At 37.3% G+C, this 21,426-nt stretch overlaps 1 protein-coding gene across 7 annotated transcripts in view; it reads right to left on the bottom strand.

The window, feature by feature from the left end:
- The window catches only part of EHMT1 (euchromatic histone lysine methyltransferase 1), a 304,570-nt gene that overhangs the window by 167,104 nt on the left and 116,040 nt on the right, over positions 1-21,426 (bottom strand). For all 7 annotated transcript variants that reach the window (XM_036749452.1, XM_036749451.1, XM_036749450.1 and 4 more), the window contains 2 exons: positions 19,554-19,641; positions 2,309-2,868 (listed from right to left, as the gene is read on the bottom strand). In XM_036749452.1, the coding sequence (XP_036605347.1) occupies positions 2,309-2,868; positions 19,554-19,599 (606 nt within the window). In that variant the 5' untranslated portion in view covers positions 19,600-19,641. The remainder of the gene's footprint in view (positions 1-2,308; positions 2,869-19,553; positions 19,642-21,426) is intronic.

Below are 21,426 nucleotides of genomic sequence, written 5' to 3'. Positions count from 1 at the left end.
ATATATCCCTTGCCCTCCTCTACAGATACATCACTGGCTATTCCATCACCCACATCCCCCTCTATACATTGGTACAGGAGGGAAGAGGAAGTGAGTCAAAATACTTCTTGTTCCATACTGCTATTTCCAGACTCTACCTTTGCCACCATCATTCCTCAACCTCTCCTTCTTTAAAGTTTACATTACCAAAATTTTTCACCCAATCCAGATTATGGTGGCTACTGTATACAAGCCCACCCCACCCCACACCACCCCAAGTCATGCTCCTTCCCTCTTTTCTAACAAAGTTCAGTACCTGGCTCATCATTTTCCTCTCCTCCCAAACTTCCAACATTGTACTAGAGGACTTCAAAATTTATGGTGATGTTCCTTCAAACTCCCTAACATCCCAATCAGCCTCCTTAAATTATATGACCTTCACTCCACCTCAGCCACACATAAAGATCATTATACACTAGAACTCACCACTACCCACAAGGGTATCACTTACCTAATTAAAACCTCAAATATTCTTCTACGTAACCATAATCTTTAATCATTCCATCTCTCACTATCTACCTCTTTCATCCTAAATTCATCTTTGCCTCCATGAAAACCTCCCCTTCCCTCCACTTCTCAGTACTTTCTCAAACCACTCCCCACATCTGATTTTACTTTCTTCCTTCTCTAATCTTGATCCTACACTAAGCCAATAAAACTCTATACTGTCTTCACCATTACACTGTCTGTCTTATCACTGGTGTTCCTTTGAATAGCTTCATTCTTGGATTACTCCCACAATCTACTTACTTCATTTGCACTAGTCTGTTGTTGAAAGGAGCCTAAGAAGTCACAACAGTGCTGACTAGGTACATTATAAATTTATACAACACAACTTGAAACTTCAAACAATCTCACTGTAGCAAGGCAAGCCTTTTATTCTTCCCTAACTGATTACTTATCTAACTCCTCAAAAAGGTTTTTCCAAACCTTTTCTCCTCAGACCTCCAAACACTTCCTCTTCTCCCTTTCAGGTGAGGACTTTGACAATTACTTTTCTGAAGTAAGATACCCCTGGCCCCCTAAGACCCACTGATATCCCCTACTCTCTCTTCCCATCCCCAATCTCTGACAATGAGGTAGCCCTTATCCTCGCCAAGGTCAACCTGTTCACGTGCCCTTGATCCCATCTCTTTCAAATCTTCAATCTCTCCTTAACTACAGGTTCCTTCCCAACTCACTTGAAATAAATCCAAGTTTCCACCATCCTTAAAAAAAAATTCATTAGATCCTACCATCCCAACTCATGCTATCATCCTATATCTTTCTCCCCTTCTTCAAACTCCTAAAAAAAAAAAGCTATCTACACTTCATGCCTTTACTTCCTCTCTTCTCCTTTCTGAGACACTTCAATCTGGATTTTGATCATCACTGACTGAAACTGTTCTCTCCAAAATTTTGAATAATCATTTAGTTGCCAAAACTGATATTCTTTTTTCAGTCATCATCCTTTCTTGACCTATGCTTGACCACTGCTAATCACCTTATCTTCCTAGACACTCCCTCTTCTCTGGACTTTCATGAAACTACTTTCTCCTGATTCTTCTCCTACCTATTTAGCCATTCCTTCTCAGCCTCATCTACTGGTTCATCTTCCAGATTACACACTCTAAGTATTGAGCTAAGAGCTGTTATAATTTTCTCTTTATATGCTCTCTCTTGGGTGACCGCAACAGCTTCAATGGCCTATCATTCTCTTACCGCTGCCTCCCATAGCTCTATATTGAACCTCGATTTCTCAATTTCAACCTCATATCACCAATTGCCTCTTAGACATTTCAAACTGGGTGTGCCACTTTTTAAAGATCTCCTTCCTTTTGTCTTCTCTCCTTCAACCCCTGCAATAACTCTTCCCTCAAACATCTAATTACTGCCTATTTCTAAGCATTATTGAAGAAGAGATTATGAAGGGATTGAGGATTTAGCTGTAAAGAAAGCATCAACAGATCCAGAGTTCTCTCTAGTTTTCCTAAACGAGTGTTTCACTCACTCCTAAATCACTATATTTTGATAAGCTTCTTTCATATAGCTCCTGGTAAAAAACAGCAGAACTGGTCCTCCAACAACCCTGAGAAAGTATCTCAGTGATCTAACCATAGTTATATCTGGCATATAAAATAAACCCTTTATCTAGTTCCAGAAGTCAAACATGGGGAAAAAAGTGAAATAGCCCCTTTCACCTTCTCACCCACCTCCCAACATCCCCTGCTGGTGAATAATCAAAAATAACCCATTCAAGAGACAAAGAATGCAGCAGGGAATGTATTACCAGGCTGGGCATGGACTTAGGCATAGTCTTCCGAGCTCTGTGGACTTTGACGTCAGGATTTGTAGTGGCGGGTTTTTTATGATCTAGATCTTTACTCCCTTCACCTAACTTGGTAGGCGTTGCAGCCTGTACGTGAGGAAATGAGCTTAGAGTTCTTCCCTTGTTGGCTCCTCCAGGAAGTGTTTTTGCAGCATGGCCAGGAAGAGAAGAAGCCAAGGTGCTGGTAGTCCTTATGGGCTGTTCTGGTAATGTCTGTTTGGTTAAGATATAGCCATTACTTCCTGTGAGAGAAGTCTGGGTGAAATCACTAGCTTTCACATGATTTTGTTTCCCAAAGTCACTATCTCTCTCAGAAATTCCATTTTCAGCTATTCTGGTTAACTTATTAGCAGGCTCCTGTGGGCTGGCTTTTGTATTGTCCTGAGTGTGTTTAGCTGGATTGGGATGACTATTGGCTTCATTTCTTTCACAAGAACCATTTGTTTCACCATCCGCTGCCATTTGAGGCTCCCCTCCTTGCTTTTCTGTTGAACTTTCATCAGCAGCCATGGCATTACCCCCTGTGGAAAGAGGCCACAAGAAGTCAAATGTGGTTGACAGTACAGTAATTGTATTAACAACAGCAGCTCACATTTATATGTAGTGCTTTGTAAGGTTTACAAAGGGATTTCCTTATAACAGTCATGTAAGGTAGGAAATGCATATTTTTATTTATTATCTCCATTTCACAGATAAAAAAATCAGAATTCAATACGGTTGACTATCAGGTTCACAAGGCAAGACTACAACCCAGCTCTTCTGATTCCAACTCCAGTGATCTCTTTTTACTATTCCACAGTATCTATTTTTAATTTATGTAACACTTTTCAGTTTCTAAAATACTTTCTCATGTGATCCCATTTGACACAGGAAGACCAGTCAGGTGGTCAATACAAGTACCGTTATCTCCATTTTCTAGATAAAGTAACTGAAGCTCAGAAATTTTATCAGACTGCCCCCAAAAATTATGGGAGTAAGTAGATCTCAGGTCCTACCTTCCCTAATTTTGTGCTCTATATCACACCAGCTTCCTACTCTAGAATAGAATTGGCACCAAACATTACCAAGCTCAATTGATATCATTCTTTTGTCCAGCAGAAAATCCTCTCATTCATTTAACAAAATTTAAAGTCTACCGTCCACATATGCAAGGTGTTCATGTTTTATACAAAATTTTTAAAATCTCAAAACGTACTGGTTAGGAAATTTCAGAGGAATTTGTAAACCTAAAGTTTCAGTAAAATTTTGGGTAAAATCAAAGAAAATATCATTGATCTTATTAACTTAATTAAAAATATATCAAAGTTACAAAAATAATATTATATACATTTTGTTAACTAATAAAAATACTAAGTAAAAACTTAAATAATTAAAAATATCTTCCTGAAAAATAAACTACCTACGATTGGCAAGAGTTGAAGGCAAGAGTTTTCAAATGTTCCAAGTAACAAAATATTTATGCAGTAACGAGGAAAGGGTGTGTTAATGATATGTATATATATAAAAATATATACAACTATGTGGTAAAGGATAGCAAAACAAAATTTGTATGAGTATGTAACCAACAATTCATGTTAAGGACAGACTGAATAATAATAGTTACTATTTTAAAAATAAGTAAGCTTTAAGGTACCAAATTTGAAGGTAGAGATTACAGAATTATAACAAAATTCTCCCTTTTTTAAATGTTTTTTATTCAAGGCTCAGTGAAATAAAAAGTTCAACAACTGTTCTGTCTATATGTGGCAATATTTGTACTTTTTGCTCTCTCTGCCAAAGTCCTTTGACTCTACATGGAAACAGATACCAAGCTATAGGATGAAGATGAGGTATAACTTGGAAACGTAAGAGAAAGGAACTAGAAGTATTTAGAAGCAATATTTTTATACAATGAGAGGCAGTGCTATCCCTGGAGTCAAGAAATTCTGAATTCAAATTCTGTTTTTGATTCAAACTAGCACTGTGACCCCAGACACCCTAAGCTAACTGCTCAGTGCTCCCAGACAAATAAAAGTTGATTGCTAGCTGCATCAGAAAAGGAAGCTCCATGTTCCACACCAGGAGTTCCCCACAGAAAAGATGGTAAACATGTACATTGCAGCCCTGCAACACTCCCTAGTGTAGCCCCAACCAGATCAAAATATAACTGGGAAATATTTAACAAAATAAATAAAAATACAAAAGAACATAGATACTGTTGCTTTCTAAATCCATATGAAACCCATAGGGATCCTCATATATGATTTAGCTCCCCCTCCTCACTTCTTTCTATTTGAATTTGACACCACTGCCCTACAAAAATGAATCACAGGCTGGGAGAAAAAATTACAATATGTAACATGAACAACTCAGTCATTTAACAAGAGTATCAAAAATCTAATGCTACTTTTGAAATATTCCACCAAATGCTAACACACTCTTCTACCAAACACCAAGGACTTATCCATCAAGTATAGATTTTAAAAGTCTGATCTAAGTGGCCCTTTATTGGTAGAAATCTGTCCCAAATCTGATTCATGACTTTTACTTCCCCTCTACAGAATATAGCACTTACAGTAAACTGGCCAACACTTGCTAACAGAAACATTCCTACTGTGGAGTCAATTCTCTACTATAATCACTTTCCAAGTCTGGGCCTAGAGGTAAAAGTCAGTGTCACCCAAGGTCCCTTTATTCCCAATGAAATAATCTCTCTCCTAAGGGCCCTAAGGCTCTCCCTCCCTTCTTCTGCCACCATGTTGGGAAATGGGATGGGGGTGGAAGGGCCCCACCTTCACTTATCTACTATACAAGGAGACAGCAACATTGTCCTCAGCCCCTAGAAATCCCAGTCAATCCACTGGGATTAAGCTATTGAGTGTTTCTATTTTTCCTATTCTAGAATTAGAGCTAGGGAAGTATTTTCCCAGACCTTCCTGAGCCTCAACGGAAACAGCACAGAACAGAGACAAAGGACCTGTATTATTTCACACCTAGATCTGCCACTTTCATGTCTGATTCGGTAAACCCTTCAGGACCATTCATAAGAAGGAGATCCAGCGAAGTTCTAGTTTATTCAGCAATACTGTAAGTGAAAGAAATTTTATTCTGAATATTTGTTTTAAGAAAAAAGAAATTAGACATTTTTACTTAAGGTGTTTCCCTAATGAATTAAGGAAAAAAGTATTTTTAAACATTGTACCTCCATACTCAGAGTTCGACTGTGGTAGAGGTGACAGGTTCTCAAAGGTAAGCCAATCAAATAAAGTGATGTTAGTATGTCCAGCCAAACTGGAAAGGCACATCAATTGAAGTATTAGGTTCGTGGTACACCTGTTGTCTGAGGACCAACCTAACTAAATTCAGCTACGCTCATCAAGAGAAGGATAGTCACAGAACTTGGGAGTGCAAAGGTACCTCTATGGCTAATTAATGCAACTTACACCTAAAAAGGAATTCCAAGAACATGCCTTCCATCAAACTTTTATAGAACAAATTAATATCTATTTGCTACACAAATTATTCATAGAAATGAAGAAAATACCAAACTCTTATAAAAAAATTGTTCTAATTTCTAAACCAATGAATAATAAAATAAAGATTAACAACTATCAATTCAAAAATTTTTAAGAAAATCCTGACAGAAAAAGTCTATAGTAATATATCTAAAAATTTGTTCACTGAGATCAAGTGGAATCTATATGCTTTTCTCCCTGATTGTCTCCAGGTTTTCAGGATACCATTCTCCTGGTTCTCTTCCTACCTTTCAGACTACTCCTTCCCATTCTCCTTTACTGGACTCTCATCTAGGTCACATCCTCTAATCTTAGGTATCCAAAAAAAATTCTGTCCTGAAGCCTTCTTTTCTTCCTCTACCCTACTTCACTTTGGTGATCTCATCAGCTCCTATGGGTTTAATTACAATCTCTAATGGTAATCTTTCTTCCCTAATCTTTGCTTCCTGCCTTCCACCTGCCTTCCAGACATTTCAAACTGGATGTCCAATGTTGTCCAGTTGTTTCAGTCACACCCAACTCTTCATAATCCCATTTGGGGTTTTTTTGGCAAAGACACTGGAGTGGTTTGTCATTTCCTTTTCCAGTTCATTGTACAGATGAGGAAACTGAAGCAAACAAGATTAAGTGACTTGTCCAGGGTAACAAAGCTATTAAGTGTCTGAGACCAGATTTAAATTCAGGTCTTCCTGACTCCAGGCAGGCCCAGCACTCTATCCACTGTGCCACCTAGCTGCCCTATGTCTAATACATATCTTAAACTCAAATATCCAAAACTAAACACATTATCTTTCCCCCTAAACTCTACCCCCCTCCTAACTTCTCTATTACTGTGGAGGGCAACATCATCCTCAGGTTGTCCCTCAGGTGCACAACCCCAGGTGTCATCATAATAACTTATCACTATCTAGTACTCTCACACTTCAAATCTGTTGCCAAGGACTGTCAATTTCACCTTTGCAACATCCAGTCCGCCTGCCTCAAGTCTCTTCTCTATTCCAATCCATCCTCTATTCAGCTGCCAAAGTGACTTATCCAAAGGGCAGACTCGACCACGTCAAACCCTGCCCCCAACTCCAGTGGCTCCTGTTGCTTCCCAAGATCAAACATGACATCATAGGTTTGGCACTCAAAGCTCTTCACCACCTAGCCTCCTTCTTCCCTTCTAGTCTTTTTATATCTCATTCCCCACCACATACTCTGATCCAGTGATCCATCTCTAGTTCCTTCAACCAATTTTCATATGGCATGGACAGTGGCCTCCTTGTTGCTGCATGAACTAAAAACTTCATCTCTTGACTCCTGGCATTTTCTCTGGCTATCCTCCCATGCCTAGAATGCTCTTCCTCCTCACCTCCGCCTCTAGGATTCCCCAGCTTTCTTCAAATTCCAAGCAAAATCCTACCTTTTATAGAAATGTATTCCCAATCCCTCTTAATTGCAGTGCCTTCCCTCTATTGATTATTTCATATTTATCCTGTATCTACCCTGTTTGTACATAGTTGTTGTTTACATGTTGTGTCCCTCATTAGATTCTGAGTTTCTTGAGGACAGGGACTGTCTTTTGCCTCTTTTTATATCCCCAGTATATCCGCAGTACCTGGAACATAGTAGGTAGTTAATAAATGTTTACTGACTTCTATACTAGAGACACTAGGATAATTCAACATTAGGAAAATAACTATCCATATTAAAAACAAAAACATCCAAAATCATAGTTATATCAATAGACGCACAGAAAATAAAAAAGCCAACCAAATTCAACTATTTATACTTAGAAGAATCTTTTTTATACTATGATAAAAGTATGTATCTAAAATCATTACAACACATACAAGTGGTCATTCAACCTCTGCCGGATCATCTCCATTAAGAAGGAACTCAAAGCCTCAGAAACAGTCCATTCCACTAAAGGAAAGCTCTACTTGTTAGGAAACTTCTCCAGACATCAAGCCAAAATTGAAGTCTGTACCTCTACCTAACGCTTTCAGGCTTGCCCTCTATTCCTAAATATTAAAATGTGCTAACCTACAGCTTTGAAATTTGTTAATTAATAACTCGCATTTGTATGCTTATAGGCACAGAGAATCTTAGTGATTGTCCAATCCAACCTTCTCTTGGAACAGCCTCCCTTATTTGAGTATTCCTGTAGATTTTCTATTAATAAATTTTGTTAGTTTATATATTGACCTGTATTTCATCTATGGAATTTTTAGCTCTGAGAGTTAGGAGCCATCTCCAGATGGATGGGAGCCATCCTGATCTATTATCTTGCCACTGGTCCCAGAGGGCTCTGGAGAAGAGAGTGAGTCTGGTGACTTTGCACAGCCCTCCCTCCTTTAAATCCAATTCACTTGTATGTCATGGCATCACCTTCCTGATATCATGATCCTCTTCAAGAACAAAGAACAAACAACATCAGCAGCCCTCAGGGTCCAAATAGAATAAATCTAAATCCTTATTTCAAAACACAGTCTTTCAAATTTTTCAAGATAGCACAGTTCTTTCCTTAGTCATCTTTTCACCATGCTAGACCTCTCTAGTTCCTTCAACCAATTTTCACATGGCACGGACATGAATGGCCCTTCACCAATTTGGTTCCCCACCTCTGACATTGTCATCATCCTGGAAAAAGCCTCCATCCTCTCATGTCTGGGCTTTTATGATAAACTGCTAATTGATGTCTGTCCTTGGCTCAAGTCTCTCCTGACTCCAGTCCATTCTCCATTCAGGTGTCAAAGCAATCTTCCTAAACCATAGTTCTGATTCTGTCACTCCCCAATGCAATAACAGCCATCTCTCATTTCCATGAGCAAATATAAAATGCTATTTGGCATTCAAAGCCCTTCATAGCTTGCCCTCCTTTTAAAATCTTCTTATACCGTACACCTTCTTACCACCAACACTCCACCCCTGCTCTACAATCAAATAACACTGGCCTCCATGCTGTTCTAGCAAAAGACACTACCTCTCCTAACTCCTGGTTTTTTTCACTTGGCTTCCCTGTTTCCTTCACACCCCAGGTAAAATCCTACTTTCTGATAGAAGCCTTTCCAAGTCATCCTTAACCTTAGTGCCTTTCATCTGAGATTACTGCTAATTTATCATATATTTATCTTATTTGTACACAGTTATTTACAAGTTGTCACCATTCCACTATGGGGTCCTCGAGAGTACAGACTGTTTTTTGCTCTTCTTTGTATCTCCAGTGATTAGCACACAGTGCCTGGCACATAGCAGGCATTTAATAAATGCCTGTTGGCTTGACTTCCTAAAATGTGGAGGCCAGAATGTAATAAAATACTCTAGATATAATCTCACCAGAATAGAATACTGGTTACAAGGATATGATTTTCTTCAAACACAACCAATGAAATCATCTACGTAGAGACAGAATGAAAGCAATATCCACAATAAAGAAATCACAAATCCTTTAAGGATTTTTAATCTTTCATCTTTATAACTCCAGCACTACAAACATTGTGCCTATAGGACAGATTGGATACTTTAATAAAAGTGTGGCAAATTGAACTGAATACTTCCTGTCTCTGGGAGAGATGGAGAGAGAAAGGAGGGAGGGGCAGGGGGGGATTTCTACTAAAATTTTTCCTATTAGGAGAAGCTGCATGGTATGTACCAGTTAGATAGCTAGCCCCATAGACAGAAAGATCTGGGTTCAAGTACTGCTTCTGACACATACATACCGGCTATGTGACTCTAGGATAATCAAGTATTCTCTAAGTGCTCCAGGAAACTATCTAAAGCTATTAATTTGTTGGAAAGGTGCTTACTTGGGTGGATGGAGTTTCTTCATTGAAGAATTCCCTATACATATCCCTGTTTTACTATTAAAAGCTTTTAGGAAACAAATCATCACAACCTAAAAAAATGGAGCTGACTGAAAAGAATTTCCATCAATTATATGCCCCATTAAAAAGGAAATCTAGCCCAAATAAATTTTTTATTTCCAAAAAAGATTTTATTTATTTATCTTACAAAATTCTATCTTGAAATATGTTTCTAAAATGCTTTCGGTTTCTTTTATCATGATTATTCCAACATCATTTAATGATTCTATCCTATGCTATAATTACTAATTTGCATCTCTTACCTCCCCTCTAAGGTCAATAAATGGCACAGTGGATGCTGCACTGTACCTGGAATCAGAAAGACTCGAATCAAGCTTCAGACACTTACTAGTTGTGTGATCCTAGGCAAACACTTGTCTACCTCAATATCCTCATCTGTAAAAATGGGGCTAATAATAGCACCTACTTCACAGGATAGTTATGAAGATGGAATGAGATATTTATAAATTGTTCTGTAAATCTTAAAGTACTAAAGAAATACTATTTATTGTTAGACTATAAACTCCCTAAACGCAAAAATCATATCCTTTACATCAGTATATCCTCCACAAGAACTTAATATAGGATGTGAGCAATAAATATCTATTGAATGAACCGATGAATGATTGTTTTCTTAAAGTACAAGCCTATGAGAAAATTCTTAACCTTAACAGTATAATCTGTTGTTATTCAGTCAAGTTCAACTCTTTTATGACCCTGTGGACAATATGGTCCATGGGGTTTCTTGGCAAAGATATTGGAGTGGTTTGCCCTTTCCTTCTCCACTACAAAGTTCAAGTGACTTGTCCAGGGTCACAAAGCTAGTAAGTGCCTGAGGCTGGATTGGAAATCAGGTCTTCCTGACTCCAGCCACCCAGCTGCGGCCTAAGTTGTTGTTCAATCATTCAGTCAGGCCTGATTCTTCATGACCCCATGGACCACACCATACATGCAGATTTCTTGACAAAGATATTGGAATGTTCACTTACAGTAATGCAAAAGAAAAAGTAATTATTTATATGCTTGGAAGTTTCTGTGTATATGTCATTTTAGTGAGTAGAAATTGTATCTAATTTAACATCTAAACACTACCGAAACTGACAGTAATAAACTTTTAGACCAAAGCCTCATCTCTCTGAATACCCTGAGTATCTCTTTGCTTCAGCTGTCACAGACAAGTGAATTTGTTAGATATTACCTTCTGGTCACCTCTGTGACAAAATGGAGAACTGGAAAATCTATATTAAAGTTCCTAATTCTGCAGGTGTAATTCAATTTAACAAGTATTTATTAGGCACCCACCATATCCAAAAGGCATTGGCTAGACACTGGAAATACAAAGAAATGAAAAATACTTCCCTGGCACCAAGTGATTTTGATGCCACCTGTTAATTTTAACATTTTGAAATTAAGGCAATTAGAAGTTATACTCTTCCCTAAATTCTAAATGAAAGAGAAGTCCCTTTATATATGTGCAAATTGGCACATCACCTTCTCATAGTCCTCAACTTTCATTTTTAAAAAGTTTTATATTATTTCTAATACAACTTAAGAGTTATAAGGTTCATAAAGACCAACAGAGTACTGTCATTTAAATCAGTTTCAACAAAAGGAGTCTATACTTTAAAATCTTAACAATCAGTGACTTTGGTACAGTTGTTCCTTTCCATCAACATGGAATGACCCTTCTTTATAGACAGTAGTTTGGAGTTACTATGGCTAAAAATGTCATTGATACAGAGCCAACCTGGTGATAAGTATCTCTAAACTGGTTAGGCTGGGTCCCTACAACAGATAATCTATTTCTAGGCTCATACTCTAGTATTATAAAAAGAGTTAGTATTCTGCTGACACAGCCTTCAGGAACCAGACTACAACAAAGCATTAAAGTGAAACTTCAGTGGAAGAAAAGGAATACTAAGGGAAACATGCATGATGACAAATGAAACACCATGATTTTCAATAATCATTAATAAAAGAGAATAATTTGACGGATTATCATTTCTTTGGTTTGATTCCTTTCTCCACTGATGCTCATCATGATGCCTTGAAACTTTCCAATTTCACAACTAAAAATCATTTACTGAGAGCCTACTGCCTACTATGTGTCAAGCAATGAGCATGGGAAACAAATGCAAAAATGGAAGCACCCATGCTCTCAAGGGGCTTACATTCCTAAAAGTGGTCTAGGAAACAATATGAGCATAAGTAAATATATACAAATTATACAGTAAGTAAATACCAGGCATAATTCATAAGAATGTTTTCCTAAAATTCCTCCACAGGTAATCAACCTAACCCAATGAATAAGAAAAATAATATAGATCATTCTAAAAATAGCAAATAAGAAATAACTTATTGGCTTGGAATGTATTACTGTACTAGCATTTGACTATAGTTGTATCTAAAACACTAGTAATTCAATACCTCATTTTTTAAAATGACATCAGAATATAAAAAACTACCATCACTAACATCCAGTCTCAAAGGAAGAGATGGTCATCATCCTTGCCATGGACAAACTCTATACTTATGTCCTTGATCCCATTCTATCTGCACGCATCTAACAACTTGCCCCTCAATGGTCCTCAACCCTCTAGTCATCAATCTTTTGATGCAAAGGCTCCTTTCCTAGTACCTACAAATATATTCAAATCTACCTTATAGTTTGTTAAACAACACTTTGGTCTGCCATCTCCTCCCCCTAATACCCTAATCCCCCAATCTACTATGCTATAGCTTTCTTCCCTTTCACAAACTCCTTGAAAAACCTGCCTATACTCATTGATTCTACAACCTCATTTCCCTCTCACTTTCAACTCCACTGCTGGACTGAAAGTGATTTCTCCAAGGTTATACCCACAATCTCTTTTTTAAAAATGCTTTTCTATATCTTTTTTAATCTTATCTTTGTTTCCAAATATAGCCATCCCCTTCCCCTACCTAACAACCCATCCCTCGTCACAAAAAATAAACAAGAGAAGGGAGGAAATAACAACTACTGTGTCAACTGAGTCTTTGAGTGTAAGCAATAATAGTATACGATCTCTTCTAAGGAAAGAAGGTGCATTTTTTTCATCTCATTTACCAGGACAATACAGGCCATTATAATTACAGTGTTGAGTTTCATTATTTTTGTCATTCCTTTGTCCATGTACCAATTTAGACTACAATTTCTTAATTACTAAGTGCGGTAGTTTGTTCTCAAGCCTCACTCTCTTGACCTCTTCACAATTATTTGAGACTGTTTAACCATACCCATTCCTCCTGAACACAAGTTCTCCTTTCTGGCTTTTTATGACATCGCTCTCGCCTAGTTTTCCTACCATTCACAAGCCCCTTAGCCTACTTGGACTGCAGTTTCTTCAAGGTTTGGACTAATAGCTTATTAGGTCCCTTCAAGAAGAAGAGATCAAGGAAGGGATAAGAAAAGCTAATGACTAACGAAACAGAGTGGAACTACTCAATTCTTATTTTTCTCCATTTTCCTCTGCCAAGAGAAATAACTTTTTACCCAGTGTAAGTAAGGATGTGGTGAAAAGCTACCTAAGTGGCCTGTGATAAGCTTCAGTTAGCAAACCCAGACAAACTCCATCTTTGAATACTGAACAGTGTGGTGGACGGTATGTACATTTCACTTTTAGTGATCTCTGAAATATCATGGAACATGGAACAGGTGTTAAAGGATTAGAGAAAAGTAAATGATATTGCCACCTATAAAAAAGTAGAGTACAGGACTATAAATGATAGTAGGAGGTTTGACTTCAATTCCTGGCAAAAATTCTAGGATATATTATTAAATGAATGGGTTGGTAAGTATACAGAAGAGAAGGCAGTGACCATTAAGACTAAGTATAGACTAATGAAGATAACAGGTCATACTATACAACCCTTTTGACAGAGTTGCTAGACTAGAAGATCATTTAAATATACTCATGTTATTGTTGAAAACAAGATGGAGACATATGGAAGAGAACAAGATTTGGAACTGGTTGAATGGATGAACCCAAAAAGAAATCAATGGAGTGATGTCAAAATGGAAGAGGAAGTTAAGACTCTCCCAAGTACCTGAACTTAGCCTAACAATAATGAATTTTTTTTTAAATATCAATGACTTAAAAGTATAATTGGCATGTTTACTGAATAGGAGATAACTATGACAGGATCCAAAAAGATATCAAAAGACTTTCTCCAGTGCCTAGAAGTCTTTCCCTCCCCATCTCTGCTTCCTTCAAGTGTAAGCTAACAACCCAAATTCAGCAAGAAGACTTTCCTAGTCTTCCTTATCTTAGTGACTTCCCTCTGGGATTATCTCCAAAGCATGTGTGTTGAGTATGCGTGTGTATCTTGTTCATATATAGTTGTTTGTATATTGCCTCCCTCATTAGATTGTGCTTTCCTTGTTGCCAAGGGCTGTTTTCTTACACTTTTTGTAACCTCGCTGCTTAGCACAGCGCTTGGCACATAGTAGGCATTTAATAAATATTTGCTGACTAGAACCTTCTGGGGCAATAGTAGGCATTTAATAAATATTTGCTGACTAGAACCTTCTGGGGCAAATCTAAAACTGAAATTTTAAAAAGATAAGAGCCAAGTTTTACATTTGGATCCTTCACAAGCAGGAAATTAAAGAGTCTTGATGAGACAAGAACTTAACTGTTAAAGATATGTGTATACGTATGTGTGTCTGTGTCTGTGTCTGTATGTCTGTGTCTAGGTCTGTTGCTAGACAGCAAATTCAATGTGAGTCAACAAAATTATATGGGAGGCCAAAGGTTAATGCAATCTTAGAAGTATAGTATCCAAGACTATATAATGATAGTTCTACTGTACTCTGGACAGGCAACATCTGGAGTACTGTGTTCACATCTAGGCATAACATTTTAGGAAGGACATAGACAAGACAAAAGTGTACAGGAAGGCAATCTGGATGATCAAAATCATTTCATATCCTGATGATACAATCTCATTAATGGAAGGGAATGGAATATTTATCTGTGAGGTACTATCCTATATTTCTCCACCTTCTCTTGGCCAAATTCCTAGAAAAAAGCTGTCAATACTTGCTGCTTCTTCTTCCTTTCATTTAACTCATTCATGAACACTGTGCCTAGTTTCCAACAAAATCACTCAACTAAAACTGCTCTCCCCAAAATCACCAACAATCTCTTTTCAGTCTCTTAGCTGAAAATGATTCTAATGACTGACTACTTCCTCTTCCTGAATAATCTCTTCCCTTTGGGTTTTTCTAGCCCTACTTGGTTCTCTCTCTTTCTAACAGCTCCTTTGCAATCTCCATTGCTATCATCATAATATCACAGCTCCTAACTGCAAAGAAGGCTTTGTCCTAGGCATTCTTCTCCCACTACACTCAACCGATAACTCCATAGACTCACAAAGATTTAATTACTATTTCTATGTAGTTGACAAAGAGGTTTATATATCCAACTCAAGTCTCTCCCCTAAGTTTCAACCCTACGTTACCAACTGTCCATTAGACATTCTAAACTGGATCTTCCAGAGACATCTCTGGACATCAAAATGTCCAAAACAGAACTTATATTTCTGTCTAAATCAACTCATCTTTCAACCTTCTCTATTTCTGTTAAAAGCACCACCATATTTTCAGTATCTCATGTTCATAACCTTGGTGTTAACCAAGAGTCCTAAGCTTATGCATCCAGTCAGTTGTCAAATTTTGCCTTTTCTATTACCACAATATTTTTTTTCTTTTCAACTGACTCCTTCTCTCTACCGCACAACCACTATCCTAATTCAAGCTCTCATCACTTTTCAATTCAGTTAATATAGTGGATTAATTGTGCTGAATGGCTTTTTCCCCTTCTCTTCTTTACTTTTTGTTTCAAGAGATAGCTGGTTAGTTAGGGAAAATGACAGGGATGTGGAAATAAAACAAAGCTAGTAAAAAAATTTATAAAAGAGATTGCTGCTAACCTTGGAGAAGTCAGTTTCAGTCCAGCAATAGATTGCAAGGGATTGAGAAGTGGGTGGGAGGGAAGGATATGGTGGCAAATGAATAAAGACAGGTTTTTCTAGGAGTTTGGCTATGAACAAGAGGAAAGAATTAGGTAATATGTATGAGAATGGGGGAAGGGGAAAATGATAGGCTCAAACGCTATGGAAATGAGGGAGACTTGGGCATGTTTAAGAATGGTGGATTCTCTGTCCCTTCAGACAGTTCCCCAAGGTGACATCAAGAGATGCTCTTCTGTTATTCTATTGATGACAATCCTAAAATAGGAACACTCTGAGCCACAGCATTCTAAGTTCTTATAAAATATACGGATATAGAGATTTGTAATTTTAAAATTAGGACTTGGTAGCCTTTTAGTTACTAGTTTTGCTACCGGTTGCTCTGTGCCACAGTTTATGTATCCATTACATTGTTCAAGTAATAAATGCATCCTTCTATTCTTCTGTCCCCCTAAGCAATATCAGAATGACTTAGTTGAACAATGTATACAAAATATGCTGAACTTGCTAGACAAAGGTAATCTTTAACTATCTTAGGCACATTGCCGTATTCTAACTAGCATCCATATCCCAGTTATATCACTTTCAAATCTAGACTGAGATTCATACAAAGATGTTTTGTATTTTGATCACTGCCCGCCATAAATCATCGTTACTGACCAGCAAACAAACATTCGCCAAGCATATAAATCTTACTCTTTGTGACCTCATTTGATATTTTCTTGACAAAGAAACTGAAGCTACTTGCAATTTCCTTCTCCATCTTATTTTATAGATGAGGAAACTGAGGCAAACTGGGTTAAGTGATTTGCTCAGGGTCACATAACAAGTGTCTAAGGCCACATTTGAACTCAGGTCCTCCTGAGGGCCAGTACTATGTCCACTATACCACATAGATGCCTTAGAAGGATTGTCATTTTGACTAGCATCAATGTCCCATTGGTGTCACTTTTAAATCTAAACTAAAATTTATCTAAAGATACTTTGTATTTTGATCATTATTTGCCATAAATCATTGTTACCAATCAGCAAACATTTACTAAATAACAAACATACAAATTTTTTTAAAAGAAACAATGCCTATTCTCAAAAAGCTTATACTCTATCAGATGAGACAATATGTACCTACACAATTAAAGATAGAATTAACAGAATATAAGCATAAAGTAGTTAGGGACAGAAGAGCACTAGCAATTGGAGAGGGCAGGATAGACTTTGTATATAGAAGGGTCCTGAAGGAAGAAAGAGATTCTGAGACATGGACAGGAGGAAATTTATCTCAGCATAGGGGAAAGGCATTGTACAGATAAGAGACAGAGTTCCTTGTGTGAACAACAGAGGGAAGGCCAGTTTTACTGGACTGCTGATCATAGAAAAGTGAGTAGTAAGTAATGAAACTGGAAAGACAGGTTGGAGTCAGGTCGTAAAATGCACAGAAGCCAAAATGAGGAGTTTCTAGGAGCTGGGATCAACCTGAGGTAAGAAGATCAACTAGGAGCTTGCTTCAGTAGACTAGGTGAGACTGGGTGACTAGATTTCAGCAAAGCTTTTGATAAAATGTCTTATACTATTCCTGAGGAGAAGATGGAGAGATGTGACACACATGAATTCGGAACTGATTAGATCAGGGCTGACCAAAATGCTGCCCAAAGTGCAATTTATGGGGCCCACCTACGAGCATAGAAATTTACATAAATGCTTTAGTAAACAAGCCAAGACAACCCAGAGCTCTCACTAAAATGGCAAATCAAAATATATTGTCTACTGGTTCAATAAAAACCTGAGGTTGAATGGCCCTGGGTTAGATAGTTGGCATGAAAGAATAATCATGAATGGTTTAATGGCAACTTGGCAAGAGGTTTTCAATGGAATGGTCCAGGGATCTGTGCTTGGCCTTATGCTTTAATATTTTATCAATTACCCAGAAAAAAGAATAGAGGGCATATTCATCAAATGTGCAGGTGACCTAAAGCTAAAAGGAAGAGTCATCACACTGGATGACAGTCAGGATCCAAAAATATCTTGAAAGCCTAGAGATTGAACTGAATCTAATAAGATAAAATTCAACTGGGAGAAATATAAAGGTACAGTATTACATATTTTGATCTTGAAAAACCTTATACTTTAGTCTAATACCTTCATTTTCCAAATGAGGAAACTGAAGCCCACAAAAATTAAGGTCCAAGGTCTCATGGACAAGTTGTAGACTTTGAATTTGAACCTAAGTCCCCTTACTTTAATTCCACATTCTTTCTAATACTATGAAATTCTGATTTCAGGGTAAAAAGAATCATTTTCACAAATATAAGATGAGTGAGACATGGTTAGGCAGCACTTTTCTGAAAAATATCTAAACACTTTTTTGAAATGGAAGCTCAGTATATGAATCAGAAGTGTAATGTGGCAAGCAAAAGCATTAATGTGATCTTGCGCTGTATTTAGAGACAGCTTTCAGGAGTAAAGAGGTCCTAACCCTTCAATACTGTGCCTTGGTCAGATCTCATCTGTATACTGTGGTCAGTCCTGGACAGAATAGTTTTAAAAACATTCTGATGAACTGAAGAACATTAAGTCCATATTATGTGAGGATCAACAGAAAGAACTAAAGATGTTTAGCCTGGAGAAGAGAAGATTTAATGGGAACATGATACCTAACCAAGTACTTGAAGGGATGTCATGTCGGGAAGGGAGCATAATTGTCCTTTGTGGCCCAAAGGAGTAGGGCCAGGATCAATGGGTGTAGGCTGCACAGAAGCCATTTAACGAATAATGCTATTCATGTAAAAATTGCCAACAATTAGGACTATTCAGAAGTAAAAACAACTGGCTAAAGAGATGGTGAATTACCTTCTCCTTCAAGGTCTTCAAGCAGAGGTTGGATAACCAATTGCCAGATATGTTATAATGGAGATTCCCTTCATATGGTTTAAATTTAGGCTAGATGACTACCAAAGTTCCTTCCAACTCTCAAAATGTAGTGTGATCCTGTGTTACTCAGATAGAGAAAAGCCACCTCACTTCCTTCCTCTGTAAAATGGTGACAATAATCCATGCACAACCACACACAGGCTAATTCTGAGGAAAGCACCTTCCAAACTTAAAGGTTATAAGAGAAATGATAATTATGCAGAGGCATGAAGATATGATTTTTCAAGCTGTCTTGTAAAAACATTTCATAAAGTACTTGATGATTAACTGATTATAAGCAAACTACAAGAAATATTAGTGAAGATGTATTAGATATGACAATTAGTATATTAAAACAATATGGACTACAAAGAAACTTAGGCATACAATTAATTAACTAATCATTAAATGTTAGGTTCTCACGTACAAAGAAAAATAAGTTCAAGGTCTCTGTGAAAAAGAAAGTTTTGGTGATCAGGCAGATTAAATAATTTAGCAGTAAGGTCAAAAAAGCCAACCTCTTAGCCAAGGGGGAGCAAAAAGACAACAAATCTAGAAAAACTATAGTACTATATTTTAGTAAACAGTAAACAGACTGGAAACGCCATTGAGCCAAGAGCCTTTTTTGATTCCATACTCAATTCATTTCATGACCCTACATACATATCCTACACAATTTCTGTCCAGTTCAAAGTAAAAGAGAAGGAAAAAATGCAATAAAACCATTTATATAAAAATACCATTTCTTTTTCTAATTCCCATCTCATAAGCAATAACTAGTAATGCATATAGCATGCAACAAGCACCACTGAATACTCATTCAAGAAACAACTAAACCCTTTTTTTATATTAAAAGAACTCTGAACCCTAAAACAATCAAGGCTTTCAGTGCTTATTTACCAATGTCAATTTCACTGACCCAAAAAACGGCAGTGAAGGTCTTAACTGAAAATACGTACTTACCTTCTTCTTTATTGTTTGTGATATCTTTCAGCAGTTCAGTCTTCATACAGGTATCTTTCTTAGTCTCCCCCTTACTCAACACTGCTTGCTACAATGAAACAGAATAACCAAAACTGATTAAAACATACAGTACCAGTAAACAATTCTAGCAAACATTGGAAATCCTAATTTAAATAGAAGCCTAAATTCAAAATTAATCCTTTTGTTCCAAAACTACTTGTCAGAGCTAAAAACATTAAATGAAAAGATTTCCAAAGTCGTCTACCCTACCTTTCTATTATTACGTGTGCCTGAAATATGTTTATAATGTCAAATATGGATAGAGAGCTGGCCTCATAATCAGGGAAATTTAGGTTCAAGTCCTGTGACACATACCTGCCCAAGTCCAACCATGTCACCTGCCTACTTAATAAACTCCAGGTCTCCCTATTACCTCCTGGAACAAATAAAAAAAATCCTCTGTTTGGTATTTAAAGACCTTCATAAATTGTCTCCCCACCACCCAACCTTTCCAATCTTCTCACACCTTATATCCCACACCCCCACTCCCTCTCCACACACTCTTCGATCCAGTGACACTGGCCTCCTTCTTCTGCAATAAGAGGATCATCTCCAGATTCCAGTCATTTTCACTGGCTATCCCTGCAAACCTGGAGTGCTCTCCCTCCTCATCTCCTCCTCCTGAGTTCTCTGACTTCCTTCAAATCCCAGCTAAAATTCCAGCTTCTACAGGAAACTTTTCGAAATCATGCTCTTAAGTCTAAATACTAAATAAATTAATAAATTCTAAAATGCACTTCCCTCTGCTGATTATTTCCAATTTATCCTGTCTGTACATAGTTGTTTGCATGTTGAGACTATCTTTTGCCTGGCATATAGGCACTAAATAAATGTTTACTGACTGACCAACGGGAATGTGTGACTCTAGACGAGTCACTTAACCTCTCAGTGCTCTAGAACAGAAAGAAGTGTCAAACAAGCAGTGCAAGACCTACAAAACTCTAGATTAAAATATAATTGAAAATTGTTTAGCAAAATAAGTAAAAATACAACACAACACAGACAATGTTAATGTGGTTTTTTTAAGTGATTATGCAGCCTGCAGGGATTCTCATGTATGATTTAATGGCCCCTTTTCTATGTGTTTAATACCACTATTTTAGCCAGCTCTAAAAATATGTAAGTTGCAAAACAGCTGCTGATCTGCATTGGTAAAAGTTTCCTCTTTGAGAGTTCTCTGTACCACTGAAATCACAGGTATGGGCCCCACAACCATCACTACCAGCAATACATACCACCACTAAAATCCCAAAGATATTTCCTTACTGAAAAAGAGCATAGCCCACAAAACTACTTTTGACAGATCTTTTTCAAACAAACACAAAAGAGAGGTACATTTCAAGTCTATGTAGTCAATCAGCTGCTTCAACAAAATCAAATTAATAATATTTATTGAATATCTACTATCTACCAGGCATTGTCTAAGACACTATGGGAGACACAAAGAAACAAAATAGCCTGGCCTCTGCCCTCGTAAAGCTCACAGTCTATCAGGACAATTGTACATAGGGATAGTGATAAGGATAGGAACTAACCTATGATTTCACTACTATAGGTAACTCCTGGACCAGGAAATCTCCCTTTACAATTCAGGCTGGAACCTTCTCTGAAACTTACATAGTCTTAAAGCACTACCTAGGGAACTAAGAGGTTCAGTGACAAGGTCACAAAACTAGGTCAACTCTCTATTATATTACACTACTCAAAAAAAATACATAAACAAAGGAGAACATAAACAAAAAGAGAATATAGTTCAATAGTTTTCAAATAACTTTTAACAACCTCTCAAATTAGGTGGTACAAGTATTATTAT

Source organism: Trichosurus vulpecula, chromosome 3, assembly GCF_011100635.1.
Source record: "Trichosurus vulpecula isolate mTriVul1 chromosome 3, mTriVul1.pri, whole genome shotgun sequence".
Classification (NCBI taxonomy): domain Eukaryota; kingdom Metazoa; phylum Chordata; class Mammalia; order Diprotodontia; family Phalangeridae; genus Trichosurus; species Trichosurus vulpecula.
This window is presented reverse-complemented; position numbering and strand designations above follow the sequence as displayed.